Source organism: Achroia grisella, unplaced genomic scaffold (genome assembly GCF_030625045.1).
Source record: "Achroia grisella isolate CSIRO2021 unplaced genomic scaffold, CSIRO_AGI_Agris_v1 utg1179, whole genome shotgun sequence".
NCBI lineage: Eukaryota > Metazoa > Arthropoda > Insecta > Lepidoptera > Pyralidae > Achroia > Achroia grisella.
The window spans coordinates 1,155,884-1,175,174 of record NW_026712591.1 but is presented as its reverse complement, the minus strand read 5'-3'; the positions used below and the strand labels follow the sequence as shown (position 1 = coordinate 1,175,174).

Below are 19,291 nucleotides of genomic sequence, written 5' to 3'. Positions count from 1 at the left end.
TTACTATAATTAATAATAGATGTGACAATATAATTAAAGTGTATGAGGCTACACACAAATTCATTTTGTGATGTTCATGGTGATTTTTTCTACTCTTCGTCAGGTACGCCATCAGCTTATTTGCTATTCTACTTAAAAATAAAATAATATATAAAATAATTAAAGACATAATACTACTTACTTAATATTTGTTTACGAAATCACAGATAGAAGATCAATATATAATATGTGACACAGATAAGAAAATATACTGCCGTGATTAAATTACCAATGTTCATCCCTTATGGATTGTTAGGTATCTATAGAATACCTATCTATAGTATAATATCTTGCAATGGGCACTGACAAATATCCAAAACGGAATCCATTGTAAAACCAGTAATACAGAATTTATTATATTAATCACACCTCGATAAGAATCTGTAATTTATACAAATATAGATTAACCTTCTAAATTGCACCGGTGCCGTATGGGCGACGAGGAGTCGGAATGCGTGTGAAGTAGCTACAGATTTTTTTAACGCTCCTTTATTAACCGTCTGTGAGGAAGCCCGGCGACCACACACAATATTCAAATAGCGCGGTTATATTGACTGAACAGTCTTGATTTCTTACTTTTGACGAAGTTAGATATCACGGGTCATTTAACTTAATTTCATTTACTTATATGAACAGTACGTTTAAAATATCTTAGATTAATACTAATGTAATCTACAAGAAATATTTTATATTTATAATATATAAACATTGTTATGTATACCTAGTACAGATACTGTTTTGTATCTTTTTTATTAAAAGTATTGGGTCTTTTCAGCACATATCATCGCCATCATATCTTAACGTTAGTCTAATTTAATAATAATAATCAGAAATGTGAAAGTATCTAGATTTTGTAAAATAAATGGTTGAATATACTCAATACTCAATTTAGTTGAGATGATACTATATATGATGATATCATATAAAATATGCACTATATAATAAAATTAAAAAATAATGAGCTATAATATTAAATAAGGAGCAAAATTTATAATTGATAATAATTCAAGTATCAAGATTACGAACTGAAAGTAGAGACTGGTGGTGGCGCTAACCGCGTGTGTCTTGTCGTGCAACAATAACAAAATATCCATTAACTGTAGTGTTTTCTGTTCTACTATCGTCCCGGAGAAAGCATCAATAAAAAATAAATATTTACCAATGTTAATTTCGATGTGACACAGACCTGTGGCACAGATAACATAATATTACATACCTGTGGTTAAAAATATATATATTAAATTAATTCCGAAGTTATTTATCAGCGTAAATACAATTCATTTAAATTACAGTGTAAACTTGGTTAAATTACCTAATTGTAGCTGGGTTATAATTTTTTCAATAAACTATTATAATCAATTGAATATATACCTATACGCTGATACCGTAATTACTAAAAACCTTTGATATACCTACTACTTGAACAAACTATAGTTATCCGTTATTTAATCAAACAACTTTTTGAATACGTAATGCTAGCATAATTTATGTGCCAACATAATTATTTGAATGATCTTTATGCATTTATCAAAGAAAAAACTACGTCAGTAAACACTTTTATACTATTTGAAAGGCTTTTCAACATTACATGTTTCCGTTATATGATAGATATCTAATAATCAGAAATTATATAGGTAAATATGCACATCGTTGATGTTTATAAGATAATAAGACGGTGACTAAAGTCATTGCAGTTATTGTCGTGATGATACTCATAAAGGATTAACAGATAAAAATCCAAAGTTTCTATGTATTTTTCTATTTTATAATAATTTAGTGTAAACAAAGACATGATGTTGCAAATGGTAACAAATATGCTGCCAATCGAAATCTTGTTACAAACAATTATTAATGAATATCTGAAAAAATCATACTGCTTGACTCTTGTCTCTGAAACACCTATCGATATAAGTTTGCCCATGACCATTACATCCATTACTCCATATGAAAACCTGACGAATCAAATTCTGCAAGTATCGGAAATGGGCTGTTCAGATTATGTAGTAAGAATGCGAGAACCACGAGATTTTATGATATCTTTTGACGAAGTTAACCATTTAGGAAACACAAGAAGAAGCGACAAGAGAGTGATATTTTTACCATATAATGAAAATCAAGTTGGCTTGGAAAACCTATTAGATATTTTAAACATGAAACCGACTAAATTCCTCGCGAATTTACTATTGGTTCTTCCTGTTTTAAACAGCATATCAGACTGCATATTCTATGATCTAGTATCGCATAAATTCATTGGTCCTGATCACGAATCTAATCAACCGTTATACATAGATCGCTGGAACTCTTGCACGAGTAGTTTTGATAACAATTATAATTTGTTTCCTCACGACATGTCTAATCTATTTGGTAAAACATTAAAAGTTGCTTGTTTTACATATAAACCCTATGTTCTATTAGATCTAGATCCCATCATAGAATCTCGAGGACGTGATGGGACTGAAACTAGAATTGTAGAAGAGTTTTGCAGGTATTCTACATAAATATGATATTTAAATTTAAATTCATAAAGAAGCAATTGATATTATGCAGCAGAGATAATAACAAATAATTTTATTTCAAATTTCTCCTTAGGTGGTTGAACTGTACAATTGAATTAGTAAGGGATGATGAACACCAGTGGGGAGAAATATATGAAAATAGTACTGGAGTAGGTGTAATAGGAAGTCTTGTCGAGGACCGTGCGGATGTTGGCATCAGTATGTCCTTAGTATACATTTGTACATTAATATTTTACAGACCTGTACCTACTCTTATATTTAATACCTTTAAACAGATATTTGTTTATGATTGTAAAGCTATTTACTTTTGTTTTCTAGCTGCCTTATATTCTTGGTACGAAGAATATGTAGCACTAGATTTTTCTACTCCGTGCATTAGGACGGCAGTAACCTGTGTTGCGCCTTCACCCAGGTAACTTATTTAAATGACTTAGATAAAAGTATATTGTTACTACCCATACTCTTTAAGAATATATGCATATAATTTATACATTTCAATCGTCAACCAATTTCTCTTCTTTTTCGTACTTTTATATGGATGTTTTTATAATAAGTTTACAATTTATAATCAGGATATTAGCTAGTTGGGAGATGCCGCTTTTGCCTTTCACCTTGTATATGTGGTTGGCACTTTTGTTCACTCTAATTTACGCATCTATGGCTCTGACAATAGCACAGGGATGTTCATCAGATAGAGTCTTGCTAACCACGTTTGGAATGATGATTACACAGGTGGGTGTGTAGGTTATTTCGAATTTATTTGAAAACTCATCTTTAAGTATCTACTTAAGTACTTTCAATCTTTTTTTAGTAGGTAAGTATCTAATTAATTCATGATTGTCTGTCTATGATGATGACCTACGAGTCCACAATCGGTTAATACTTTAGAGCTTTAGGTTTTCTTTCTAAAAGGTTTGTTACATTTTTATATATTCTCTGATTATAAACAATTCTCTGATTATAGTGATTGCCTTAGTCCAGAAATATTTAACGGTAAAAATATATGACATGAATTTAATGGCAATTGTATGTCATATGAAATAAATCTTTTTATAAATTCACTTTGTTTGATTTATCACAGCCGTTTTCTTTCTTTTAGACTCAGCATTCAGCTGGCTCAACATGGCGTATTCGAAGTGTTACGGGTTGGCTTTTAATATCAGGACTGGTATTGGACAATGCATATGGCGGTGGTCTCGCTTCTGTGTTCACAGTGCCCAAGTATGAGCCATCAGTTGACACTATACAAGACCTAGTGGACCGACAGTTGGAATGGGGCGCGACACATGATGCTTGGATATTCTCAATCTCACACTCTCAAGAGGTAATAAGATATACGTAATAGGGGCCTTACATATCTACGACCTGGCACGAAACTATTACTAAGTATAACTACTACTTAAGTATGCGTATGATTATAATTTTCAAGATATTAAATTCACGCTACTCAAAATTGGTACTGCTTGCATAGATAGATACAATATTTACGTACTCATTGTTATTGTAGAATCTGTTAAGCAGATAAATTTTCTATATTGATAGTACTCCTTTTCAGCCTTTGGTCAAGCAGTTGATAAGTCTGTTCAAAGTAAAACCAGCAGCGGAGCTAAGGCGAAATAGTGTTACAAGAAGTATTGCGCTTTCTATCGAACGATTACCTGCAGGTAGAATTTATTGTTTTAAACTATCTTTGATTTCATAGTTGAATTAGTCGTCATTTCAATTTAACTACATACTGATGTGTGGACATCCACGCACACAATTATTGCGAAATAAGTAGATAAATGTTTGAATAAATTCTATAAAAGTATTTTTACAGGTTATTTTGCAGTTGGTGATTATATTACAAAGGAAGCAATGCTAGATTTGACAGTGATGCAGGAGGATTTCTACTATGAACAATGCGTTGCTATGTTGAGGAAGAGCTCACCGTATACTGAAAAACTAAGTCAATTGGTGGGACGATTGCATGAATCAGGTCTTATGATAGCTTGGGAGACTCAGGTTTATACTTATACATAACATACACACACAATTAATTAAGATATATTGTTATTTGGTGATGATAATGTTTATATATAGGTACAACGATACATAACTATGCAACAACAATTACTGTTAAAATGTTGTTCTGAAAAAATGCTTCTATTGTTTCTTATAAAACATATTTTAGCTTAAGAGGTTGAAATATACAAAATAAACAATAAATGCAAAATAAACAAAAAAAAATTTTCAAATACGCTATTATATCTTTTATTTAAAGCTATAGATATGCGACATAATGATCTGTATGTAGCAGGCATTGTGACTGGTTGACTTCTAAAATAGAATGAATATTATTTATTTCAATACTTTTTCAGTGCTAGGGGGTAAACCTTGATAAATTCTTCCTGCGTCCGAGATTTAACTATAATAAACAGAAATTAATACCCGAAAGTTTTTATTAAATACAAATTATTAATTAAATATAATTATTTAATAAATACTCACTATTGATAAAACCGATTTTTATGCACACAGGTGTCGTTGAAATATTTGAACTTCGAAGTGCAACTAGAAGTTCGATTGTCACGTTCTAAAAGAGATATTGAAACTATAGAGCAGCTTAGTTTTCGACACGTTGTGGTAAGATTGATTACCTACAAAAATAAATGTAGTCCTTATATATTTATGTTGATGTATTAGCATTTTCAGTTCACTTAGCCCATCATGGCGAATACGATTAGGTTAGAAAATAAGCTTAATTGTTAGCTATTAATGAGTTGGGGTAGTTTAATCGGTTTTACAGAAAATATATTATTAGTAGTGGTTACTGACAATCCCCTTATTATAATCTATCTAAATTCCTAGTGGTCATTGCCATAATAAGATATATCTAAATTTTCATCTTATTGTCCACTGGTTCATCATCATCGATTAGAGTGTAGCCACATTATAAAAAAGGTATCAAAATGCACATATTTCGATAAAATGTATTTAAATATATTTTATCGAATTTGGTATTTTTAGCGGAAGTACATTTTATTAATTCTTAGTACTCTTAGTGCTATTAGTATTATTTTGTTTAAGTCTGCTACCATTCGGCGCCCAAACTGCGACTCTGCCGAGCAGTCAACAATAGGCTTTCAATTAGCTTTAATGGAATTTTATACAAAACAGATGATGCCACGTTAAGTAGCGTAGCGGAATTAAACAAAATATTATAAATTCATTAAGTAATCTATTTACCATTTCAGGGAGTCTTCATTATATACGTCACAGGAGTAATACTTTCAGTTTTAACTTTTACTATGGAAATATTCCTAAAAAAGAAGGAGTGTAGAGGAGAATCTAATGTAGAATAAATTTCTGGATACGTATCAACACGATTATTATTTTTACTCAACAAATAATTATTATGACTATTTAGGCATTTTCATTTCTTTAATCAAGCATTATAAAAACAAATGAAATTTCGATTACCTACTATAAAAATAATTTTCAAGATATTAATTTCGATTCTATATTTACGCTGTTTATAATTTTGTGTTACTAATAACGTTTATCTATTGTTTTATAATAAATAGCAAATAAAATCTACATACAATACCGTTGCAAAAATAGTACGTGTTCTTAGTTATTTTTCCGAGATTCTGAATTTCGGTATTGTTAAATTTTGTAAATAATCATATTTCTAGTTTATAATGTATAATAATAGCTATCTTGCAGTAAATATTCCGTCAATCCCTTTCAGAGATTACCAAGAACAACAGGCAGAAACAGATTTTTTCATTTAAATTTTTGGTGTAATTATCGTATTTATTTTCATGTACATTAATTTGAAATTACAGACAAATAGTTCAATTTCATTTATTTGTATAGATTTTTAATACATGAACTGTAAGATACGTTATAAGAAAGTGGAGCCACCTGCACAAATTTTTATTAAAGTCTTCCAAAAACTTTATTGAAAAATAAACGATTGGCTTCAAATGTTTCAGGTTTTTATTCATTTATGCGTTTCAAAATATATGTTAATTTTTGATCATGTAAACTATAAAAAAAAAAAAATTATTTATAGTTTTCGAAATATAGACAATTTTGATCATATAAAATATGTGAAATTTTCTTTACGTGAACTGCACTTTACATTATAGCATAGTGGCGCCACCTACTTTAATTTTTCGTATGCTTTTCAAAATAGCTTTTGAGAAGCTTCTACTTAAAATGGTTATTGCGTAAATAAAATGTACTCGCTTTAAAATATTTTAAGTTAATATTTATCCAAAATTAACTTAATTTTTGAAACGTATGAACGTTTCAAAAGTTAAGTTAAACTTTGGATTATAAATAAATCCCACATATTTATTCAATAACCATACTAAGTAAAAGTTATTATTTATTCTAAACATAATTGAATAAAACAATAATGTTGGTAATATTTTGCTTACAGGAAAATGTTACACATTGTGTTAACATTTTTTTGTAACTGTTTTAAAATGTACAGTATTATTTTAGTATCTCCGTAATTTTGAAACAAGAGTTGTAAACACTGAAGTTACGTCAATAAACCTACGTACGACGCGCCGCGGGAAAATCGATCGATATTTTGATCTTTCAAGACGTGTTCTTTGTTATATAGCATTTGTGCTTACAGATAAAATTAGTAATGCGAATTTATATATAAGTAAAATCCTGAAAGTGCAAATATGGTTCCATTAATAGTTTTGTGGTTGCCTTTAATTTTAACAACATCAGCTGAATTTGTATGGAGGCATCATAACAATGAAGAACTAATTCAAATATTGGAAGAAGTTCATGAAAAATGCCCGAATATTACAAGAGTATACTCTTTATCCGAACCTTCTGTCCGCAACGTTCCTTTGTATGTTATAGAATTTTCCGACAATCCAGGATTTCATCAAGCATGTGAGTAATAATACCCTCAAATAAATATTTAATGTATCTTTTAAAGAACAGTTGTTGTATGTCGTGATTTGTGTTTGCTTACTTTATATATGTTCTGCAGACAAACCTGAAGTAAAATACATTGGAAATATTCACGGAAATGAAGTATTAGGTCGGGAATTATTATTGGGTCTTGCAAATTATTTATGTGACCAATATCTGCGAGATGACCGCAATATCAGAGCTCTTATACATAGCACACGAATCCATTTATTACCAGCAATGAATCCAGATGGATGGCAACTATCAACAGATACAGTAAATAAATTAATTACTTTATTAAATAAATAGTTTCAACATTAAGGACATTAATTTTAAAAAACTTCTTATTTTTTAGGGCGGCCAAGACTATCTTATTGGTCGTAATAATAACCATTCAGTTGATTTAAATAGGAATTTCCCTGATTTGGATGCAATAACATTTGAGTTTGAGCGTCAAGGTGTAAATCATAACAACCATTTGTTAAAAGATTTGGCTCGACTCGCAGAACCAGTAAGTTCCCATTATGTCATTATTTTTCTACTACTTAAATAATGTAGGAGGATCCATATTTAAATATTAATTTTTATATTCTGTATATCTTTGTGGTTTGAACCGGTTTTTTTAATTATTTATTTTGGTCATGTACAATCTTCTAATAAAATAATTATTTTTAAGTATTTAAATAGTACTTGCTGGTTGATTCAGTTAATTTTTATATTGCTCAATTAAATTTTTATATTATATATATAAAATTATCATAAGCTAAGCTGTAATAGTACAAATTAAAAAATGAACAATCTTGTTATCATGTTAGTGCATGCTTAATATAATTTATAATTTAAAAAATACTCATATATAATAGTTGGAACCTGAAACACGGGCAGTAATGAGATGGATCATGTCGGTACCATTTGTACTGAGCGCAGCAATGCATGGTGGAGATCTTGTCGCCAACTACCCTTATGATGCAAGTAGGAGTGGAGCACCAGTGTCTGAGTATTCAGCAAGTCCTGACGATGATACTTTTAAGTATGAATAACTCTCTACTTTGAACATATATACATATTGTCATGCCTGTCTGCCATTGGAGTAGCTAGATACTACAGAATGCCAAATACTAAATACCACTTTTATTTTTCAATATCTTCTATTTATTCATACAATTTCACCAGTTACGGGGTTATTAGGTATTTGGTCTTTTTGTAATGATAATAATATTGCAGGACGATTCACACAGCGTCATCTAGGTCAAAGCTAAGCGGAGCTTGTGTTAGGGTACTAGACATCTGATATAAATACATAGCTATACATTTTTTAAATAAATACATAATACACATAGAGACCTACATTCATACTCTTAAATACAAATGTTTGCATTGTACGAGGAATCGAACCCGCGACCATTGGAATTCAGGCAGTTTGCTAAAATGCTAGACTACCGAGTCCGTCAGATTACATCGCCCATATCGTTGATGTTTGTCCGGGCGTCCCCTAGTATTTGCATTTATGTTTTATTTATGATTACATTACTGCTTAAATATATACTTATATCTAATGCAATTTATTATATTTTACTGAATTCGGAGAATAAAGTACTTGCACTGAATAAAATTTTATTTATTAAATATTTATCTAGAAAATTTGGTTTCGTAACTAAAAATGTATCCCTTACAAAGGGACAATACAAATGTACTTAGTCATTTGTTTAAGTTTAAAATTTTTTAGTACTTCTTGTTTCCGACTTTCGATATTCACAAAAAATACTATTTTTTTTTCTATTTTTGTATTAAATATTCCTAATTACTTATCTTATACATAATATAACGAATAAAGTAGGTGTGTAGTGATATAGTGTAATGTATACACCAGGAATTTTTGCCACATGGTCGTGTTTTAAACACTGCACGTGCTTATTTTATGCGGATAGGATTTTTGTTTAAAGCTCGCAATATCCTCAATTTTGTTAATGATATTATTTTCACATATTTCATAAACACGTTGTAGAAATCAGTTTTGTAATAAAACCCGTAATATTAGCAACAAATTGCTCAAGTCTTACTTTGGTGTTTAATTTATTATATATAATAAATAGTAAAAATCACTGCTACATTAGTATAATTCCAATTTACTAATATAATATTCTTTATATTCAGTATAAGACTCGAATATCTTCTTTGTTTTAATTTAATTTAGGGTGGTTTTTGGGTTGAGGTTGAGTTGGTTCAGACTCGTATCAGAATGATTTATTGATCTGCATCTTTATTGAGACCGGTCAAGGTCACGAAGGCCAAGTGGGTTGACAACCCACATTTGAAGTTTAAAAGATTAATGTAATAATTTTATTTAGGGAACTGGCTTTGTCATATTCTTTCGCTCATGCTGATATGGCATCGGTGAATAGAAGAGGTTGTCACTCTACCAACCCGGATGGAGAGGCATATAATTTTGGAAAACAAGGTGGCGTAACTAATGGAGCGGCTTGGTATAGCTTGAAAGGAGGTAAATGCTTCTGTTGTATTTATGAGGGCTCAGACAAGTTTTACACGAATTTATCGATAACGATTGGTTAACTGTAGTTACGCATGACAAAAACCAAGTCGATAGATGTTGACATTTGCCATATCGTTCTATCTCATGCGTGTGTTAATCGATTAGCGATCTATAGATTTGTTTGTGACTTAATCGTTGATTGTTATGTTGTGTTATAAAAAAATCACATGTAGGTAGTTCTATTTTTATACCGTAATTACATAGGTATATACCTACATGTGTGTTGGTTAAGGAAGTACTCAAAGCAGGAAGCGTCAGGAGTAAGTGATTTGCCTTCCATTGTGCTCTGGCATTTACGTATAAGTTATGACCGTGAGCATGAACTGGCTTAGTGATGCTAATTACAGTAAGACTTGTCCACTGTTGTGTCCAATATTTTTTGTGCAATCAAGTAGATGGACATTCGTTCATTTGTAAAATTATATGCACCATAATAATGTTTGAAACATTATAAAACTTTAATTTATATTTATCGACAAGAGGACGAGAGAACTCTTAAAAGTTGCTATATGGTTCATGAAAAGACCTATTGAAAAGTAATACTTTAATAATAACTTATTTCCCGGCAACACTGTTAATTCAAAAGACGCCCGTAGGCTAACCAACCGGCTTTGTGTAGTATTGTCAATAAAATGTGTGAGTTTATAATAATAATAGTAAAATATAATAAATAATTTAATAGCCTTACGGTTTTACAGGAATGCAAGATTTCAATTATTTAGCAACGAACGCTTTTGAAATAACATTGGAATTGGGCTGCGACAAGTACCCACCGGAGAGAGAATTGGCTAGAGAATGGGAGAGAAACCGCGCTGCTTTACTAGCTTACTTGTGGAAGGCGCACATCGGAGTGAAGGGAATAGTGAGCGACGACTCTGGTTTCATTCAAAACGCCGTCATATCCGTAGTGAATATAACCGGACATGTGCCACGACCCATCCGACACGATGTTACCACAGGTTGACATTTATATCTATATCATATCATGAATATTAAGTACGACTCATCTGAGCGTGTTTTTTTAATATTTCACACATAATTTATGCTAGATTACAATAAATGGTTGACCAATACCGGGATATGGTTTACGATGCTATGTGGTTTGATTTTGGGGTTCCGAACACAAAGGTAAAATTAAACCCTTGTATAGAATTTTCTCTCTACTCAGGTAGTACTAGGAATGTTATCGATTTAACATACTCGTAGGTAGTTACCAATCTAAGGTATAATATTTTTAGTTGTTTTACTGTTGGTCCAATCATAATGTAAATTAAAACTTAAAAAATACATTGGTTTTTCAAGATAGTACGAAAAAGCAACTCGAAAATTTATCTCATACCCATATTCTAAGTGGGAGATTATATTAAAAAATAAGCACCATTTTAAAATCGGACATTGATAATTAAGAATAATAGTATAAGAATAGTTTATTTCAATGAAAATTAACAATAATCAGAAAGGTGTATACATAAAGTATAACGTGTTTACATTAAGTATTTGTTCGGAACCTTGGGTGTGCGACTCTGGCTTATATTTTACCTGTTTATAGTCACAACTTAAGTAAGATATAGATCGAATTCCATTCAATTTTTATAGTTGAGAATTTTGTTACATATTTCAATTTTATAATATTTCAAACAAGTTCTAAGGTCCTGTCATAAAAATATGTTATTCACATGTACATTGCTTACATTATTGTTTCTAAGTAGGTATATATATGTACGCAGTTATATAAAGTAGGTAAGTCATCTAGAGTTAGCAGTTTGTTGATATTTAACGACGATTAAAGAAATTCTGAACATTAAAAATAATGAGCCTGGGAAGCAGTAAATGGTCTTCAAGACAATTACGTGACCCTGTTCCTTTATGTATTGGGACGTAATCCTGTATTCTATGTTGCTTTTTTACTCGTGTGTTTGATATATATGGTGACCAAATTTTTCTGTTATTTTATCGATTAATTTAATGAAATTATTCGAAGTAGTAAACACGTTAAAGACACAGCTGATGCCTAACTACAATGTTTTCTATTGAAATTTCATCTAAGTTCTCTAAATTGGCAACGCAAGAATGGTATCATTAGCGTGACATGATAAATTGATGTTCCTAGTCCTGTTCGTAAATGATAGTTACCGGTTACCATGAAGCGGACTGTCAGCTTGTTTGTCATTCAAATTATATAAATAAATATATATGAAGGATAATATACGAGATGAAGATTACTCTCAGATACCTACTACCACACAGCATTATAATTTAAATATATCTTGTCTCAGACTCTTCAGTATCTATTATAATATTCTGTGATTGGAAATAGATTCACGGTTCGGCCTATTCGGCTACTGATTTTTGTTGTAGTGATATCTGTCGCTTTCCTTGTAGCGACATCCTTTTGGCATATGTTTATTCCTGTATGTGTATTCATCAGTTGTCTTTTTTTACCTTTTTTATTATTTTAATTTTATTTATTTTTTTAATAAATATATTTTTTTACTCTACTTATTGTTGGATATACATTGCACGCTTAAAAATTTTGCTGTATTGTCACTCTTTTTAAAATATTTGTCATTCTCACCATTATAATTTTTATCAACTGTATGAATGACTTCTTTTTCTTATAAAAGCATCGTTAGTCTGAATTTCCAATCAACGAATGAATCGCCCTCCCGCAGAATCGGCAACAATTTTTCAATTTTATTTCAATTTAATTATTTTATTATATTTACTTTTATTTTATCATAATTGGTTGGCTACGCAGTGGAAGCGTGCTATTGGGATTTTTTATATCCAACACTTATTATACATTACAGATTATAATATATATTTTTATAGGCATGTACGGCGACTACTACCGTTTGTTGACACCGGGCCATTACGAATTAACTGCGAGTCACCCCGGCTATTTCCCCGTGTCACGTGTCATTACAGTTCCGCATTTTCAAAATACCGCAACAGTATTGAATTTTAGATTAGAGGTAAGCATTCTTTATATATTAATAGATATCCAGACACGACTCTTGGTTTACTTTTCAGGATAATTCACAGATTACTGTCTAGTACCAAGCTGAGCAGAGCTTGTGTTATGTGTACTAGACAACTGATACAAGTACACAGTTATTTAGTTAATGGTTTAGTATATATAAATCAAATTGGTATTATTAATTAACAGATATGGTAATTTAGTAGTTAATTATTAGTATAGAATTTAACAATCAGTAAAATTATTATGCTGTTTATTTGGGCTTTATTTTTAATAAGCATCCCCAATCATTCATTGTCATTCTGGGTAACGCAAAAAAATGATAATATTACTTTAACAAATATAATAAACTTTAACAAAGATAACGGCTTAAACTACTTAATTAACTTGTCAATTTTACGAAACTACTAATTCAATGTTAATACTAACATTAAGTCTTACAATATCTTTCTTAACTTCGTAATTATTTAGTGTCATCATTTATCTCTTTTGCCGCGTATTTAGAGCACCTCAATATAAATCCATTATCAGTTTTGATACATGACATATTGCTTAGATACCTTTGTGCTGTTATTAGGTATGTATATTTTTTTTTATTTAGGATAGAATAAATTGTATAAACTAAGTGTTGAAATTGCTATAACATGTGTTTATAACTTGATTTTACGTGTACCAATGCTTGTGTAAGTTTGCTTTACCTAACTTACTAATTTTGTATACGAAAAACGTTCGGTCGCAATCATCTGTGTTAAGATTTACATAATGTTGCTTGACTTTGACCCTATCTTGCGCGAAGAGGGGGAGGAAGATTGTTAATAATATCAAGTATTTCGACCCATTGCCATGTCAAGTTGATCTTCAAGCGACAGAGGGCCCCCTGGTAACATGAAATTCTTAGTCAATTCTTGGTGTATTCGCCACTATTGGCTAACTGACTTGATTTCATCCCCACTCAGACATTCACAGATCACCCTTCGGTCATACCGTTAGCGCATTCATATATTCAAAATAAAACCTCTATTGTACCCATATTTTATTGCAGTAATGGCATAAAATACTCCGGAATTCCAATTACAAAAAAAATACATATTATATTTACGAGAACTACTGCCGTATACAAACTTAGAGAAACCTTTCGTTCAGTATGTGGAAATTTAATTTCCAAACGGTTACTAGACCATTTGATATATCAATGTGACGTAGGAAATAAATTTTACATTTCGTAACTTTAGAACAGTTTGCGTCAAATGTTTTTTTGGTGTCGTCATGCAGACTAACTAAATACATAGAGCCGATTTTAGAAAGAAAGCATATAAGAATGAACATACAGACGTTCAAAACATATTATTCATATTTCTAATATACTTTAAGTAGACTTTTCAAGAAAAAAAAAATAACTTATGCACAGAATAAAATCTATCTAGATTTTTAATAAACTATCAGATTATAAAATTAAAACAAGACATGTAATAAGGAATCTAGTCTCACACGGCGCTCTAATAATATTTTTAAATAGGTGCAGTCTTATTTTTAATAATCGGCACGACCCTGTGCATAATGTTGAGATTGTACTATTGGAATATTTTAATAGTTAATGAGAAGATTAAAACACGTTTGTGACAAGCAGTTCAATCGTGTATAATTTGTCTGGTGATGGGTTTGCATTTTGTCTTTTGTGAAAGGAATTAAATTGCTCCGTGAAGGTACTATGACATCACTTAATGCATATATTGCTGATAAGTTTAGCTTATCACGCTGTTGGCTTGACGTAAAACGCCCACGGATTTTCGCTCACGCACGTTGGCGGAGGGTGTAATTTACGTATGCAAACACCTATAGCTTTATGAATACTATAGTTATAGGTACCTATGACATTAATGATTTTTATTCTTTCCTGTGTGTTTGTGTTTATTTACTTCATCCCATGGATGGACTTTCTTGCGTAAGGAAATAAATTTTGCAACATTTCTCTTAACCACACTATTAAGTTTGGCATTTATGAAATGAAAATGGATATACAATATTTTTTATTCAAATACACTTAACATAAACATTTTTTAATAGCCATTTTTTTTATTTTACCACTCATTCGGAACACAGACTCACTGATGTACATATCAGTATCAGTACCATTTGATGTTATCAGTAAAAATGCCACTTATTTGACTATATACACTGGTGAGATCAAACAGTATTACAACTTAACTCTGCTGCACCCATGGTTGACTAGTACTTGTCGTAGTTGACCCATGGTAGAATATGCCACTAGATGTTAAATCTGCCATATTTTAACTTTGATAAATACTCGAAATACTTAAATAAAAATAAAAAATATTACAGCAATTTATGAAATCGATTCTGATAAAACATACATACTTATGTACGTTGGGTTTTAGTGATATTTTTAGAAGTTAATTTCATGTATATCATCGATTTATGTCTATTACTTATGACTCGGTTATTACTGATGGCCTCGGTGGTCTCGCGGTTTTTAGCAAGCCCTTCCAAAAGTCATGGGTTCTATTCTTCGCACGGAACACGTATTTGTATTCCGGAGTATGATTGATTGATTATCACAAGCTTTGCTTAACTTGGTACTAGATGGCGCTATGTGAATTGCCCAGAGTTATTACTATTATTACTAATTATTTATACTAATTACTTTCATAACTAATGACTTAATAATATGTGTAATTATTATTTCAGCCGACGACAAGCTGGTTTGATGACTTGACAAACTTCGGTCAGTATCCGCACGGAGTACCCAGTCAAGACACTCGCATTTTCAAGAGATCTCTCTATAAACAGGTCATAAACACTATGCTAGAAAAGAAAGAGTCCGATAAACAATAAACAAATATTGCCAATCACATTTACCGATGACTAAATTGTAGTTCGTTCGTATAGTTTACCTGCAAATATTTACATATCTAATGCAGATTTACTCACGACGCGAATCGTATTTGCCACGCACATGGTTAATAGTAATGACATTCGATTATTCGTTATACTTACCCTAGTACTTAGTACCTAATAAGAAAATCATAATATGTTATCTCTTATAGGTCTGTAAAATATTATAATTAAATTGAGAAAGTACCAAACTGAAAAACAATCATATTAACCGAAATAATTTTATACATATATTATAAAATATTTTATAATAGTACAATTTATTTCATATTAATATTGTTGATTTAGTCGTCAGGCTTATGTGGTGAGAAAATTATATAATATGGTATGAGTAAAAAAGTGTTAGTAAAATTTTGTTTAGATAGTTACGATTTTATTTTTTGTTTTTGTCATCAGTGCCATGGAAACAGATTACAATTATTTTTGGTTATTGTCTATTAAAATTATTATAATTGAAGAAAATAATATTTCTCTCAGAATTGTAATTAAAGAAATCTTTGAATTTGTTGTTGGTATGATGTTGTAACATGGTCACATTTTTCTAGTCCAACTTTACCTGTTTACCATGTAGACTGCACTATCTGTATATATGTCATAGTGTGTAGTCATATCAAATGTTTTTACTAAATTAAGATTATTGTTCACAAATCTAGTTAAATACTTCATTTAAAAATTTTAAGACTCAAGACTTAGACTAAAATATTAATAAACGCGGGTAAATTAATTGAAGTAATTCCAGGACCCGCTATAATAGATTATTACTTGATGGATACTTGCATGTTATTATGATTTTTTAAGGAAGTATTAAATTAAATGTTTAGAGGCAGTGCCCATAAATATAGTGGAATTTTAGTTTTGGTTATACATAGATATGATTGTAAAATTATATATCAATAGAATATAAGTAATGCCAATATTATTATTATCTACTGTAATTAACGAGTGTATAACACTAATAATAAAGTATTGTGGTTTGTGTGCATTGAATTTATTTTTATTTTCCAATCATATAATGAGCTACACACTATTTCAAATCTACTTCTTTATCAATATTATCACAGATAACATAATATTAAATAATTTTAATAAAAAAATGTGTAACGGGTTAACATCGCAGATTTTTTAAAAAATATATGAATTTCATATAATACATAAAGTTAGTATTTTTTAATAAAAAATATAGAAAATTTCATTCAATCTTAAATAAAATAAAACATCAATTTCATATTTTTTTCTTTGTATATATTATTTTAGTTTGTATTTTATTCTACCAATAAAATTTGGTACATGACGTGATTGAACAAGTTATCATTACTATAGAATGTCTTATGTTGGAAAGCAAAATATTGTTTAATCCGATGGGTACGCATTCGTAAGAATTTAAAAAAAATACCAATTGTTGAGTTAAATAGTTTATTGATATCAGTCACACGTCTATTTAAATAAATGACCACAGATATATCTATGTAAAGTTATCCCATAATGGTAAATAAGCCAATCCTACATCGGCTACTGAACTATTTTGTCCTTGTTTTGTGAATTTTCATATCTTAAAGCTGAAGAAATGCGACAAAATGTATAAGTTTCAGTTTCTATTAACAAGCCAGTTAAAATAAGCCTATTAAGTCATTATATATTTATATTAATTTGACTTTTATTAAGTTTATTTCAAATTACATATATTTTATCTCAGTATTGGTTTACTGGGTTTTTTTAGCAATGTGATTAAACATGTTAATTTAATATTGATTATTGCAATACACACTTTCGTATTATAACGTTATATTCTCAAAAATAACTATATATATAACATATAATAGCAATGAAGTTAGAACCCTCAGTTGTTAATATCTAACTATAGGGTAAGTACTTAATACAAACTAATTGTGATTTCACAGTTGTGATGCGGTATAAGAGTTTTTACATATTAATTGGCAGTCGTCAAAAGTTCCACATGTTCAAATCTATACAATATATACCTACGACATATAAAATATTAATACTACTAATATACACAAAATATGTAGATAGGTATAAGACAGTGTATCACAATGGGAGATATTTCTTATAATTAATATGATCAAAGGAACTTTTGCAACAAATAGGTACATTGCTAATAATGATGTCACGGCCAGTTTAGATATCTTGTACTTTATATATAAGTATTTTTCCCTGTTGTTTACCTACTTCAGACTGCTTGATAAGAAATGTGAGATATTTAGTATAATTTTAAAATTCGTGTAAGTCTAATATTTACTTCTACAATTTTAGAGCCATTCTGTAGGTAAAGTGAACTGATCACCGAGATCACCGATTTTATCAGATTTGAATTTGGCCAGTAGTAGGTCTCTGGCTGTCTAATAAAACTTTTATTTGAAGTATATCCTAAACAACTATAATTATAGCTACTAAGTTTTAACTATAGTATATGAGCAACTTAATATCTTAAATAGGAATACACGATCTCTTGGACACTTATGACATTCCGCGCCTACCTATTCTTAAGTAGGAGTAGTTTTAATGCCAATCTTTAGATCATGTAAGTGCTGTAGTATTACTATTTCATTCTATCAGTAAAATTGGTACCAGCTAATTCATACACGTGACGCAGAATGTGTTATGTGACACATTTATTCTAGTATCTTTTTTATCACAATGGATTCTGTATTTAAGTTAGTAAAACTTAATAAACACGGTTTTACCATGGACATTGCGGTCTGTCTACAATTGCTCTTTTGCTTACAACTAATTTATCTGTATAGGTATATATATGTATATACTAACAATTTCGTAGTAAGTATAAGGTAAGTATGTATTGTTCATATTATTGTTTGATTAATCTATGTTTAAAATAATACAAAAAAGACTACGTATTTGATCACTCATTTCTTCTTACTCTGTTTGGTAGAATAATATCCTATTAACTTTTTAATTAAAAGTATCAATTTAATATACTTCACATATTCCTTTTAAAGTGTAATATAACAAACTTTATATATACTTATATCTAAATTAAATAGGTAAGTACCAACACTAAAATTGGACGGTTTCGTTGCAATAGTCAGGTATTTGTATACAAATATTATCTAAAAGGCATAGAAGCCACTAAGGTACGTAGAATCATAATGGCACTTCTTAAATTCATTATGCGGTTTACTGGTGCATGCATCTACATATTACAATGTTGTAATATATTATAATATAACATATTAACATAATTTATTAACTTAGAGTTTACAGCACCATTCGGTTGTAGTTTGTGTTCATTATAAGATATAGGTAATTAAGTAATCGTACGAATTCTGTGATGCCTAACACCGTCATAGGTAGACACTATTTACACAAACTAACTTAATTTTTACA

At 30.1% G+C, this 19,291-nt stretch overlaps 2 protein-coding genes across 2 annotated transcripts; both read left to right on the top strand.

Annotated features, from left to right (window-relative positions):
- Positions 1-1,826: 1,826 nt before the first annotated feature.
- LOC131853447 (glutamate receptor-like) lies at positions 1,827-6,461 on the top strand. Its single transcript, XM_059204342.1, has 9 exons — positions 1,827-2,524; positions 2,629-2,753; positions 2,874-2,967; positions 3,128-3,287; positions 3,655-3,879; positions 4,111-4,219; positions 4,375-4,559; positions 5,076-5,180; positions 5,792-6,461. The coding sequence occupies exons 1-9, from the start codon at positions 1,830-1,832 to the stop codon at positions 5,897-5,899; spliced, it is 1,806 nt and encodes a 601-aa protein (XP_059060325.1). The 5' UTR covers positions 1,827-1,829; the 3' UTR covers positions 5,900-6,461.
- Positions 6,462-7,052: 591 nt separating this feature from the next.
- LOC131852802 (carboxypeptidase E-like) lies at positions 7,053-16,925 on the top strand. Its single transcript, XM_059203540.1, has 8 exons — positions 7,053-7,463; positions 7,564-7,760; positions 7,840-7,995; positions 8,348-8,514; positions 9,833-9,984; positions 10,734-10,994; positions 12,868-13,010; positions 15,722-16,925. The coding sequence occupies exons 1-8, from the start codon at positions 7,244-7,246 to the stop codon at positions 15,866-15,868; spliced, it is 1,443 nt and encodes a 480-aa protein (XP_059059523.1). The 5' UTR covers positions 7,053-7,243; the 3' UTR covers positions 15,869-16,925.
- Positions 16,926-19,291: the final 2,366 nt, after the last annotated feature.